The sequence below is a fragment of the Oncorhynchus gorbuscha genome, linkage group LG04, assembly GCF_021184085.1.
Source record: "Oncorhynchus gorbuscha isolate QuinsamMale2020 ecotype Even-year linkage group LG04, OgorEven_v1.0, whole genome shotgun sequence".
Classification (NCBI taxonomy): domain Eukaryota; kingdom Metazoa; phylum Chordata; class Actinopteri; order Salmoniformes; family Salmonidae; genus Oncorhynchus; species Oncorhynchus gorbuscha.
In genome coordinates, this window is record NC_060176.1 from 1011301 (window position 1) to 1024667 (window position 13367).

General features: G+C 44.8%; 1 protein-coding gene across 1 annotated transcript in view; it reads right to left on the reverse strand.

Annotated features, from left to right (window-relative positions):
• The window catches only part of efl1 (elongation factor like GTPase 1), a 98108-nt gene that overhangs the window by 22463 nt on the left and 62278 nt on the right, over positions 1-13367 (reverse strand). The window contains exons 16-17 of the mRNA XM_046345520.1: positions 9825-9956; positions 9149-9296 (exon numbers count right to left, since the gene is read on the reverse strand). Coding sequence (XP_046201476.1) covers positions 9149-9296; positions 9825-9956 — 280 coding nt within the window. The remainder of the gene's footprint in view (positions 1-9148; positions 9297-9824; positions 9957-13367) is intronic.

A 13367-nucleotide genomic window follows, 5' to 3' on the forward strand; every position in this document is an offset into this window, starting at 1 on the left:
GTCACGAACCGGCTCAAAGCCCGTAACAAAGGGAGACAACGTGGAGATAAGGAGTAACAAAAGATATATTTATTAACTAAAGCAACTAAGGAAAATATCCAATGGTGTGTGTAATCAGTAGTCCGTAGTGTAAGTGAGTGTTTTGCATGCATGAATGTGATAATGCAGGGTGTTGAAAGGTGCCAAAGCAAACAAACAAAAGGCCACCAAGAACCACACCACAATCTACAACAGGTGTCTGCATGGAGAGAGTCTCCTCCATGAATGTTGAAGAGGTCTATTTATCCTGGGAGACACCTGGCCCAGGTGTTTCCCATGTAGCTGACGACCCTCTCAACTCCGCCCACCGGCATCCTAATAAGAAAACAAGAACAAAGACAGAATACGGCAGACAGAGTGGGAGGGTCGTCACATTCCCCCATAAAACCGGGGACCAACAAGGACCCCGGAACAACATACCAGCCTCCCGCGTCCCAAATTGACACAGGCCTCTGCGTCCCAAATTGACACAGGCCTCTGCGTCCCAAATTGACACAGGCCTCTGCGTCCCAAATTGACACAGGCCTCTGCGTCCCAAATTGACACAGGCCTCTGCGTCCCAAATTGACACAGGCCTCTGCGTCCCAAATTGACACAGGCCTCTGCGTCCCAAATTGACACAGGCCTCTGCGCCCCAAATTGACACAGGCCTCTGCGCCCCAAATTGACACAGGCCTCTGCGCCCCAAATTGACACAGGCCTCTGTGCCCCAAATTGATGAGGGTTTACGTGTTCACACTTACAATTTGCCCCAGCCAACCTCCTCCCCAGACCTCAGCAACCTTCGCACAGGAAGCAACATTTAAGAGGAAAGAAAACAAGACCAGGAGGGAGCAGACAGGACAGAGAGAACATGACAATACGAAACAATGGTTAGTCACGTAAACATTAGGAACAGGGCGCACGAGAGAGCGCATCAGCAATCACGTTTTCAGTCCCCGGATGTGCCTCACATCGAGATGGAATGATTGTAAAAATAAACACCATCGCATTATCCTCTGGTTTGGACACATCATGGACCTCAAAAAAGTGAGGGGTTATGGTCGGTGTAGACCACAATAGGTACTACCCCCGACCCGACATACACTTCGAAGTGTTGTAGCGCCCAAATGAGTGCTAGCGCTTCCTTTTCAATAACCGAATAGTTCAACTGATAATCGTTAAACTTTTTAGAAAAGAAACTAACAGGCTTCTCAATCCCAGACACATCTGCTTGCAGCAAAACTGCACCTGCCCCCACATGACTAGCATCCACCTGCAAGGTAAATGACAAATCCATGCGAGGAGCAGCCAGCACTGGAGTTGAGGTAAGCAACCTCTTTGAATCTTCAAAAGCGTGTTGACAACGAGTAGACCAAACGTAAACAGCCTTAGCTTTCAGCATATCTGTCAAGGAGCGACCACAGTAGAGAAGTTATTACAAAAACTACGGTAATAACCAATCATGCCCAAGAAACGCATCAGTTCCTTTTTAGTAGTTGGTGGTGGAAAAGCATCAATAGCCACCACTTTAGCCCGAACAGGACGCACTTCACCCTGCCCAACCACTTTTCCAAGGTATGTAACGGTCGCCTGAGCAAACTCACATTTTGCCAGATTGATTGTGAGGCGACCTGCAGCCAGACGTTCAAACAAGGCTTGAATACGGGACAGATGTTCTTCCCAAGTATCTGCATAGATCACTACATCGTCCAAATAAACAGCGCACCCGGTCAGACCGGCGACAACCCTGTTCATAAGTCGCTGAAAAGTGGCAGGTGCATTGCGCAGACCGAAACTCATAACTGAATACGAGTACAGACCAAAGGGTGTAATAAAGGCAGAGATTTCACGTGCCCTACTCGTCAGTGGCACCTGCCAATAGCCTTTTAACAGGTCAAATTTGCTCACAAACTTAGCTGCACCGACTTGATCAACACAGTCCTCCATCCGAGGAAGAGGAAATGAATCTGGCTTTGTGACACTGTTTACCTTACGGTAGTCCGTACAAAAACGGTTTGTTCCATCCGGTTTACTGACCAAGATACAGGGAGAAGCCCAACTGGAGAAAGAAGGCTCTGCTATCTTACTCTCCAGCATGTACTTGACCTCAGCATCCAGACAACGTAGTTTCTCTGAAGAAACTCTATAGAACCGCTGACGAATGGGGTCAGCACCTCCAATGTCAATATCATGTTCTATTAAGTTTGTACGTGTAGGTGTATCAGAAAATAAACCTGGAAATCTCTGAATCAGACCAACCATCTCTTTCCGCTCATCAACAGGTAGGTGAGTGAGAAGACTGTCTAAAATATCCAGTGTTTCTGAATTTTTCAATCTACCCTGCAATATACAATCGTCAGGACCAGGAACATCTTCCTCCTCATGCACAGATCTAGCACGACAAGAACCCAAGGAAACAACGGTATCAGCCAAAAGAACAGGTTTACCGTCCTCTGTAGAATCCCACTGTTCAGTCTCAGAGGAACGTGCATAATAGGGTTTTAACAGATTTACATGGCACAGCTGGTGTGCTTTCCTCCGTTCTGGAGTGGCAACTAGATAATTTTGCTCAGTGTACTGGCGCACCACTGTATATGGACCTTGAAACTTGGCTTGAAAAGGAGAACCAACAATTGGCAGCAGAGCAAGAACCTGGTCACCTGGACTAAAGTGACGAGGCTCAGTTCGGCGATCAAATATGCCCTTCATCCTATCCTGTGAAGATGATAACTTCTCTTTAGCCATTTCACCAGCGGCATACAGCCGTCGCCGGAAATCACACACATACGAACACAGGGACTGAGGAGGCTCGGGAGACTTCCAGTCATCCTGGAGAACAGATAAAAGTCCACGCACCCTATGTCCAAACACAAGGTCATTTGGACTGAAACCTGTGCTCTCCTGTGAAACTTCCCTAGCGGCTAACAGTAACCAAGGCAACCCCTCCTCCCAATCCTTATCCATCTCAGTACAATAAGCTCTCAACAAAGACTTAAGTGTTTGATGGAAACGTTCCAGTGCTCCTTGACTTTGCGCGTGATAGGCGCTAGACACATTGTGTTTAATATGAAGCTGTTGAAGAACCTGACCAAACAGATTAGAGGTAAAATTAGATCCTTGATCACTCTGAATGACCTTAGGGATTCCAAACAATGAGAGAAACTGAGTCAAAGCTTTTAACACCGATTTAGTCGTGATAGATCGGAGAGGATAGGCAGCAGGAAACCTAGTGGTCTGACACATCACAGTGAACAGGTAACTGCTACCCTTTTTAGAATGAGGCAGAGGACCCACACAGTCAATAATTAGATACTCAAAAGGTTGGCTGAGTACAGGAATAGGAAACAATGGTACTGGTTTAATAGCTTGATTAGGCTTACCAGTTAATTGACAGGTGTGACAAGTTTTGATAAAATCAGAAACATCCCTCTTTAATCTAGGCCAAAAGAAATGTCTTAATATGCGATTGTAGGTTTTCCTCACCCCCATATGTCCAGCAACGTCACTGTGAGAAGTTTCCAACACCAACTCACGAAGCTTAACTGGTACAACAACCTGACTAATTGCCTCCCCAGAAAAACACTATCATGAGACACCCACTTTCTCATCAGGACATCCTCTTGGAGAAAATAGCCATGGGCGACATCTCCCAACTGTTCTATAGGCACAATTTGATCACGCAACTCTTCCAACGTGGGGTCATCCCGTTGAGCATTGATTAGATCTGAGCGGGTTACAGATAACGGGATAACAGGGAAAACAGTGACATACTTTGTATTATTATCATTAGTCGGCGCAGTGACTAGTTCGCCACGGCTCATAGAACGTGTCACTGCACACGCAGAGAACACCTCTGGGAAACTCTGTACACTCTCATCAGGAATCCCAACAAATGACGGCTTAGTGGAAACCACTAGAGATGGAAACACAACTGGCCATACCCGCTCACCTGCTAAGTTATTCCCAAGGATAACGTCGATACCCTCAATAGGCAATGAAGGACGCACCCCCACAACAACTTCACCCTTCACCAGCCCACAATCCAACATCAGTTTATGCAATGGAACTGACAGAGTGTTCAAACCTATTCCCCTAATTAGAACACTATTCCCGAATCAGTCTCAGCAGAAAAGGGTAACACAGACTCCAACACAAATGATTCAGAGGCACCTGTGTCTCTCAGGATCTTCACTGGCACTAGGTCTTTACTTCCTAACATAGACACAAAACCTTCTGTAATGAAAGGTAAATAGTCTGGATCAATATGGACTTTCACATTCTCCTGGGCCTGAGGAAATGAGTCAAGAATGAACTGATGTGGAACAGGTGCAGCTAACGCAGCAGGCTTAGATTTAGCGTAAGCACCCTTTGACCTGAGAAGTGGACATTCGTTTTTCCAATGACCTGAACCTTGACAGTAGTGACACTCCTGCCCAAAGTCAGCCTTACCATGGGAGTCAGGTTCAACCCTAGTTGAATAGAACTCTGCCCGAGAATCAAAGTATCTCGGTGAGCGAAGCCCAAATCTATCCGAACACCCCCACTCTTTCCGAATACGGGGTTTTGCAAAGACACTTTTGTGAGTCAACACATACTCGTCCGCCAAAACCGCAGCTTCAGCAACATTCTTTACTTTCTGTTCATTAATATAAGTGGCAATACGATCAGGAATTGTGTCCTTAAATTGCTCTAACATAATCAGATCACACAGCCCTTGGAAAGTCACAACTGCAGAGGCAGAACACCAGCGATTAAACTGTAAAGATAACTGTCGCGCAAACTCAACATGAGTCTGGTTATCGTCCCTTTTAAAGTTCTAAATCGTTGGCGGTAAGCCTCAGGGACCAATTCATAAATCTGTAACACAGCTGTTTTAACTTTATCATAACTGGCACTGTCGTGTACACTAAGAGCTGAATATGCTTCCTGCGCTTTACCAGTCAGCACACACTGCAACATTAAAGTGCGGTCAGAATCAGGCCAACTCCTAGCGTCAGCAACCCGCTCAAACAACGAAAAGAATGTCTCGGGGTCCCTTTCATTAAACCGAGGCAATAACCGCAAGTTCCCAACAATATCAAATGTCTCTGGGGCACGACCAAAAGCGGAACTACCCCTAGGTAAATCTGGGTCACCTTCCCAAAACAAACTCTCCCCTGAGATCTTTCCTTCCCTAACCAACTCTATACGTTCTTGTTGCAACTTGATTTTAGCACGCTCCATATCTTGTTTAAATGCCAATTCCTTTTCATATTTCACACGATCATGCTCTAGCTTCTCACGATCATGCTCTAGCTTCTCACGATCATGCTCTAGCTGTAACAAAAGCAGTTCTTTCTGCTGTTCAAAAAGAAGGCTACTAGGACTAACCGATGGAATGGCCATTGTAACGTTATGGGGAGACAACAAATCCTCAGCAGAGGCTGGCCCGGTGGTAACTTCAAGAATACCACTATCCATCAGATTGGCTTTCAATATCAACCTAATAGAATTCTTTAGACGTTTATCACTAATCTCAACCTTGTAGTGTTCCGCGACCTTCAACAGCTGTTCTTTAGTACCTAAATCTAACAATTCCTCTGATGGAGAGCGAATGAACTTATCTACATAAGACGCCATAATCACACAAAAACAATTCTCGCTCTTCCCTTCTGCTGAGCACACCAGAACACAACCCGAGAATTGACAATCACCCTGAGCACCACAGAAGAGAGATGAGATATGGAGCTTCCCCAAAACCTACAATAACTCAACCCTAGTCTTCGTGCAGATTTGCGGTGGGAATTTACGCACTGTAGCCCGCTGGCAAGGAAATAGAACTCCCCAGCATGCTGGCAAATTCCACCAAGCCACGGATGTGCCCCCGAGACAACTGCTCAGTCCACAGACACCACACAAAAATAACAAACATTAACCATGCCCAACATATTCCAAAAAATGAAACACGTCGCTAAACCTATCAGGGGAAAAAGGCTATAGCTCCGGGTAGCAAGTTCCACTACCCTACCCAAATCTCCCACCGAGGTACACAGCAGATTACTCACTTCAGACTGACGTCCCAACAGAAAGTAGAACAAGAGTTCAGGCTAGGCAGGGCCTGGAAACTAACCATTATACTCTCTCCAACGCAGCACACAAACCAAACAACAAAGGCAACCAATACTGGGCCGATCACACTCAAACACTATTCAAACCAAACACGTACCTCCACGGTCTCCCAAACCAATAGTTCAAAGATCCCGGACGAGCCCCCACTTGTCACGAACCGGCTCAAAGCCCGTAACAAAGGGAGACAACGTGGAGATAAGGAGTAACAAAAGATATATTTATTAACTAAAGCAACTAAGGAAAATATCCAATGGTGTGTGTAATCAGTAGTCCGTAGTGTAAGTGAGTGTTTTGCATGCATGAATGTGATAATGCAGGGTGTTGAAAGGTGCCAAAGCAAACAAACAAAAGGCCACCAAACAGTGTAGTGTGTGGTTTTGTGTGTCTGAATGTGTGTTTTTGTGTGTACATGTTGCCTACATTATCAGGACCAGAATGTCCTGACAAGGTAAGATATTATTTTATTTTTCAGGACTTTTTAGGTGTAAGGGTTAGGGAAAATTGGATTTTGAATGGGAATACATTTTTACACCCAAAAAGTTCAGAAAATTCACATGAAAAAAGCTGTGTTCTGTGTGTGTGTGCATTAGTGAGCAGAAATAAAAAAAGTTTGCCTGGTTCACCCCAGCTTTAACTGGATCAGATGACCCACTTTCCAGGGCAGCGAGACAACCCTGGCGCTGTTTCAGCTTCAGAATCCTGACTCTGTGACGTCACAGTCCCACGTGCCACATGAGTGGCTAAAACGGGTTTGACCTCTTACTGAGCTAGAGAGTGAATGGCCACGGGCCAGTCTGCTTGTGTGTGTTGTTGTGTCACAATGGGGTCAGTCGGCATTCACAGCCAACACGGTTCCGCTTCCTCTGTCCTGCCCTGCTCTTTGCCCGACTAGCTGACTGGCTGGCATATTTTCAAACATAGAATAAGAATTGCAGTCATCCCCTGATTAAATGCAGTGGGGACCACAGAGATAGAACACAAAGACAAAAATGGTTCTCTCTCTACGGCTGGGACTGTTATTCACCAAACAGGAGAATACAAGGTAATTCTAGTGTTTCACCTGCCTGGGTGACCTAATCAGGCTGGCCTGGACTATTTGTAAACATAGAATTACATTTACTAGACGGGATCCAGTTCCTGGATGCCCTGTCATTCCGGCAGGTTTAGGACTGTTTCTAAATCACCCTGTGTTATCTTCCAGGGGGAAAGCTGTAAAGATCCCTGAGACTCTTTATAAATCTGGTCAGTGTGTTTGAGTTAGCAACAATCATGTTGACCTTATAAGAACGTTAGTTAGGAAATGAATGTGTGTGTGCGTGTGTGTGTGTGCCTGTGTAATGCTGTAATATATTTGATAACTTCGATTCCTCCAAAGGTTGTACTGAGAGTAAGTTCATTGAAACATGAAAATGATGTTTTAGTGTAGTCCAATGTTGATAAACTACATGTTGACCGTTTCCCTAACTTTCTGTGTCCTTGGCCCAATCCATAACTTGTTAACCAATGTAGCCATCGATCATTCTGTTGTGGGAGGATTACCAGTTTGACTGATTGGCTGAAGGAAAGGTCCTCTCATCAATACTCTGTCTTCTACATTGATAAGTTATACAGATGAACTGAGTGACAAGGACAACGTATGCAGATAGATGCAGATTTAGTTAGTACCAAGGTTACCCCGAAGGACATGTCATATCTAATTCCCATTCTTTCTTCTGGGGAATTAACGCTTTAGGACTGTGGATATTCACCATTAGCGATGTAAAATTCCAGTTATTCAATTCCCAAGTTTCCCAGAAATCCCAATTCCCTCATGATTTCAATAATCTCCCAAAGATTTATCTGGACATACTAATGTATGTTAAAGAGATAACGCACCTGAACATCTATATACATGTACAACTATATTTAGGATTGAGGCCTGCACATTTGTCCCACTGCAACACACTGCATGTCATTTGGGACACAGGCCTAGACTCCACTGTACTTTGTATCACTTTCAAAGTATCAAAGCAAATGGAAATCTTTGATTTATGGGGTTATGAAAACTCCATTTGAAATAAAGCTGTGAAATATCTATTTGGATGTGTTCAAACATCTCCCCACCTCACACCTCCAACGATACACATGCTGGTTTCTTTATGTACTATACACATAGATAATACAGGATCTCAGCAGGACTGGACTGATAAATGCTACAGTCACATGTGTGGGTGGTCTTACAACAGCTTTAGGTATTGATTATGAATAGCTATACAAAGGACCTGATCCCTCAACATCAGAGGGAGGCTGGTGAGTTTAGTTTATGGCAGGGGTGGAGGGCAACTGGTCTTAGGATGCAAATGAAATGAGCTGTATTTGACACCTCTGTACGGAACTCTTTAAAACTCTCTCTCTGACATGATCAGAATGGAGAAGAGACATCTAAAGACAGCATCTCCAGTCAATAATCCCACATGACGTTTTATAGAGAGAGAGACACCCACTCTCAGTCAGAAACATTACACACAGATTCATCATGTCAATCATCAGTGTGTGAGACTGGGCCAGACGGTGTAAAAGCTGAGTCATCTCAAACTGAGCCGTCTGCTGCTCATCTACACTCTGTTACAGGGCGTCTGGTCAAAATGTCACTACTATTGACTAGATTTCGACAGACAGACAGACAGACAGACAGACAGACAGACAGACAGACAGACAGACAGACAGACAGACAGACAGACAGACAGACAGACAGACAGACAGACAGACAGACAGACAGACAGACAGACAGACAGACAGACAGACAGACAGACAGACAGACAGACAGACAGACAGACAGACAGACAGACAGACCTCTCTGTGCAGAGCTCATGTTTAAGTGATGACGCTCCCGGCTTCAGTCTCATAATATACTTCTCTCCAACGGAGACCGGGGTTCAATCCCTGCGTCCAACCTTCCTACTGTTTCTCCCTCTCTGTTTCCAACTGTAGAAATAAACCGTTGAACTCGTCAATCAAAAGAGGAAAACAAGAGGCTCACCTCTCTCGGAGGTCGTCCAGACAGCGTTGCAGGTGGACCTCCCCGGCTGTGACCAGTACGTGTTCTCCTGTCTCCTGGATCAGAACCTCAGCACACGGGTCAGCCTGGTTCAACAGCCTCATACCCCGTACCAGCTTAGGCATCTCACCTTGACACACACACACACACACGATTGTAGAAAAGTACACTTTCTGATGAGTGCCCTGATGAACATAACCCAGGACGGGTTTGAATTTTCAGGGTTACAAGTCAGCTCAACTACTAAGTGCAACTACTTAAAAGAAAACAAACAAACACTATTTGAAGCTTCCCAAAATAGTTATCCTGAAACTAAAATACCAGCCATCTTTCTAAGACTAGCTAACTGACTGCTAGCTGACTAACTCCCTCCATATGAGGCAAATGTTGCCCTCAGCTATAATACTAACGAATACCACGGAAGAGCTGCAGGAATGTCTGACTATCTGTGGACCAGCTGATCGGCTGACTGACTGGTTGAATAGCTGGTTGGTTGACAGAATGGCTGGCTGGCTGAGGTGCTGGAGGAACGTTAGCTTCTCAACATTAGCATCTTACCTCAGATGACAGACAAAAAAAACCTAACCGACCGGCAACAACCTCAACAAATTCACAATGTAAGTGTGTTTGTGTGTAACCGTGTGTGTTTGACACTTACTTGGGTGTTTGGGTTCGATGGCCACTCGTACGATGGGCGTAGCTTCGAAGTTGAGGGGGATGAAAGGGGGGAGGGCAGGGGAGGTGGAGAGGGTCGCAGACTTCAACACACATTCCTCGAGACCGCCAATACCTAGGGAATCAATCCATCAATCAATTAATCAATCCAGCACTTTCTACAAACACATGTCACAGTGATTGACAACAGCTGGAGCCTAAAGAGTGATCAGAGAGACAGTAGTGACACGGAAACAGTCCCTAGGTAGGAAGAAACCATAAGAGGAACCAGAGTCATGAGAGGGAGTTGAACCTGCTCTGACTGGGACGAGGAGATTAGAGGAGGAGAGGCATAATGAACAAGATGATATGAACAGCAGAGGACCTGATCCTAGATCAGAGCTCCTGCTCCGAGAATTCAGACACCTGGAGAGACATGAACAGAGTGTGGCTCTGGAGATAAGATAACGTCATTATTAGGGCAGCTACCACTTCAATGGTGAACAGTTCATTAAAAATTAACCTTCATAGGCTGTGTCCAAATGGCACCCTATTCCCTTTACAGTACACTACTTTAGACCAGAGCCCTATAGTGGTCTGGTCAAAAGTAGTGGAGTATGTAGTGAATAGGGTGCCATTAAGGATGCAGACCCGCAATGTCTCTCTGTGGAAGGGAGCAGAGTAACTCCAAGGGGAGAAAATAATGAGACCAGCTTTGTCTCTGTTTCAGACACAAGTGAGGGAGAGAAACACACAGAGAGAGAGAGAATAATGAGACTAGCTTTGTCTCTGTTTCAGACACAAGTGAGGGAGAGAAACACACAGAGAGAGAGAGAGAATAATGAGACTAGCTTTGTCTCTGTTTCAGACAAGTGAGGGAGAGAAACACAGAGAGAGAGAGAGAGAATAGTGAGACTAGCTTTGTCTCTGTTTCAGACACAAGTGAGGGAGAGAAACACAGAGAGAGAGAGAATAATGAGACTAGCTTTGTCTCTGTTTCAGACACAAGTGAGGGAGAGAAACACACAGAGAGAGAGAGAATAATGAGACTAGCTTTGTCTCTGTTTCAGACACAAGTGAGGGAGAGAAACACACAGAGAGAGAGAGAATAATGAGACCAGCTTTGTCTCTGTTTCAGACACAAGTGAGGGAGAGAAACACACAGAGAGAGAGAATAATGAGACTAGCTTTGTCTCTGTTTCAGACACAAGTGAGGGAGAGAAACACACAGAGAGAGAGAGAGAATAATGAGACTAGCTTTGTCTCTGTTTCAGACACAAGTGAGGGAGAGAAACACAGAGAGAGAGAATAATGAGACTAGCTTTGTCTCTGTTTCAGACACAAGTGAGGGAGAGAAACACACAGAGAGAGAAAATAATGAGACTAGCTTTGTTTCTGTTTCAGACAAGTGAGGGAGAGAAACACACAGAGAGAGAGAGAATAATGAGACTAGCTTTGTCTCTGTTTCAGACACAAGTGAGGGAGAGAAACAGAGAGAGAGAGAATAATGAGACGAGCTTTGTCTCTGTTTCAGACACAAGTGAGGGAGAGAAACACACAGAGAGAGATAGAAACACAGAGAGAGAGAGAGAGAATTATGACACTAGCTTTGTCTCTGTTTTAGACACAAGTGAGGGAGAGAAACACACAGAGAAAGAGAGAGAATAATGAGACAAGCTTTGTCTGGCAAGACAGCACCAACAGCTCTGCGACCAGGCTACGATTAGCTAGCTTTAGTGCAGTAATGGATGAGCAGGCTAGGCCAGGGTCATGTTCATTAGGAAGCAAACGGAAGAACACGGACTTAAACAGGAAGATAATTCGTCCAATGAGAAATATTGATTTTCCTTTTTCTGTTGCAAAATATTTTCGGTCGCATGCTGGAGGCTGGACACAGGCCTCCTTTGTGTCCATTTTAAGGAGCTCAGCCGGCCTCAACTACACCGCCATCTTTATCCTACCGCTGATGACTTCCTGTGATCGCACACACAGCGGGGGCAGGAGACTCTGGCAAATGTAAGCGTGGCTCTTTAAAACAGCAGGCTGAACAATGAGCCACAGCTTCAGATAGTATTTTAATGAGTACTACATAAATCCTGCCACTCTTCAACTTTTCACCTCAGTCACACGTCTTCTACACGGAACAAAAATATAAAACGCAACATGTAAAGTGTTGGTCACATATTTCATGAGTATAAATAAAATAACCCAGAAATGTTTAAAATGTTGTGCACACATTAGTTTACATCCCTGTTAGTGAGCATTTCTTCTTTACCAAGATAATCCATCCACCTGCAATTGGCATGCTGACTGCAGGAATGTCCACCAGAGCTGTTGCCAGAAAGTTGAATGTTCATTTCTCTACCATAAGCCGCCATAATGTTCATTTTAGAGAATTTGGCATTACGTCCAACCAGGCCTCAAAACATGCCTAGTGTGGGCGAGCAGTTTGCTGATGTCAACGTTGTGAACAGAGTGTCCCATGATGGTGGTGGGGTTATGGTGTGGGCAGGCATTTACTACAGACAATGAACACAATTGCATTTTATCGATGTCAATTTGAATGCACAGAAATACCAAGACGAGACCCTGAGGCGAATTGTGAGGCCCACTTGTTTTAAAGGTATCTGTGACCAACAGAAATTGTCGGAGTGGTATTAACTAAAATTCTCTCTCGAAGCAGTGCGGCTTGGCAGGGTCGTGTTTCAGAGGACGCATGAATCTTGACCTTCGCCTCTCCCGTGTCCGTACGGGAGTTGCAATGATGAGACAAGACTAACTTGCAAATTGGGGGGAAAAATAACTATAACAATGATAAAAATATATATAAAAATAAGAGGTAAAAAACAAAAGTTTAAAAAATACATTGAACAAAAAAATGGAATACTGTCTGCATTAACTTGGTCTTATTTCTACCATTATAACTTGGTCTTATTTCTACCTTATTTCCACCATTATAAGAAGTTGATCAAGCACACACACACACGCACACACACACACACACACACACACACACACACACACACACACACACACACACACACACACACACACACACACACACACACACACACACACACACACACACACACACACACACACACACACACACACACACACACACACGTTCAAGCGTGTGTGATGTGTGTATGTAGCCAGAGAAGCTGAAGACTCAGAAGTTGAGCTGACTCCCTGTGATCCAACCCACAGCCCACTCAGTCACACAAGGAACAATACAACTAAGGAACAAAAGCCTTCCTTGGCTAAAGAACTTAACTGACTAACATGCGTGGAGGGCACAGGAACCTGATCTAGCCTAAATGATTTGAGATGCTGTGTGTGTGTGTGTGTGTGTGTGTGTGTGTGTGTGTGTGTGTGTGTGTGTGTGTGTGTGTGTGTGTGTGTGTGTGTGTGTGTGTGTGTGTGTGTGTGTGTGTGTGTGTGTGTGTGTGTGTGTGTGTGTGAGAGAAATCTATCCAACTAGAGCCAATCACACCGTCTACAGACGGTTGTTGAACTAATTGGCCAAGTGTGTAAGTTAGTTTCA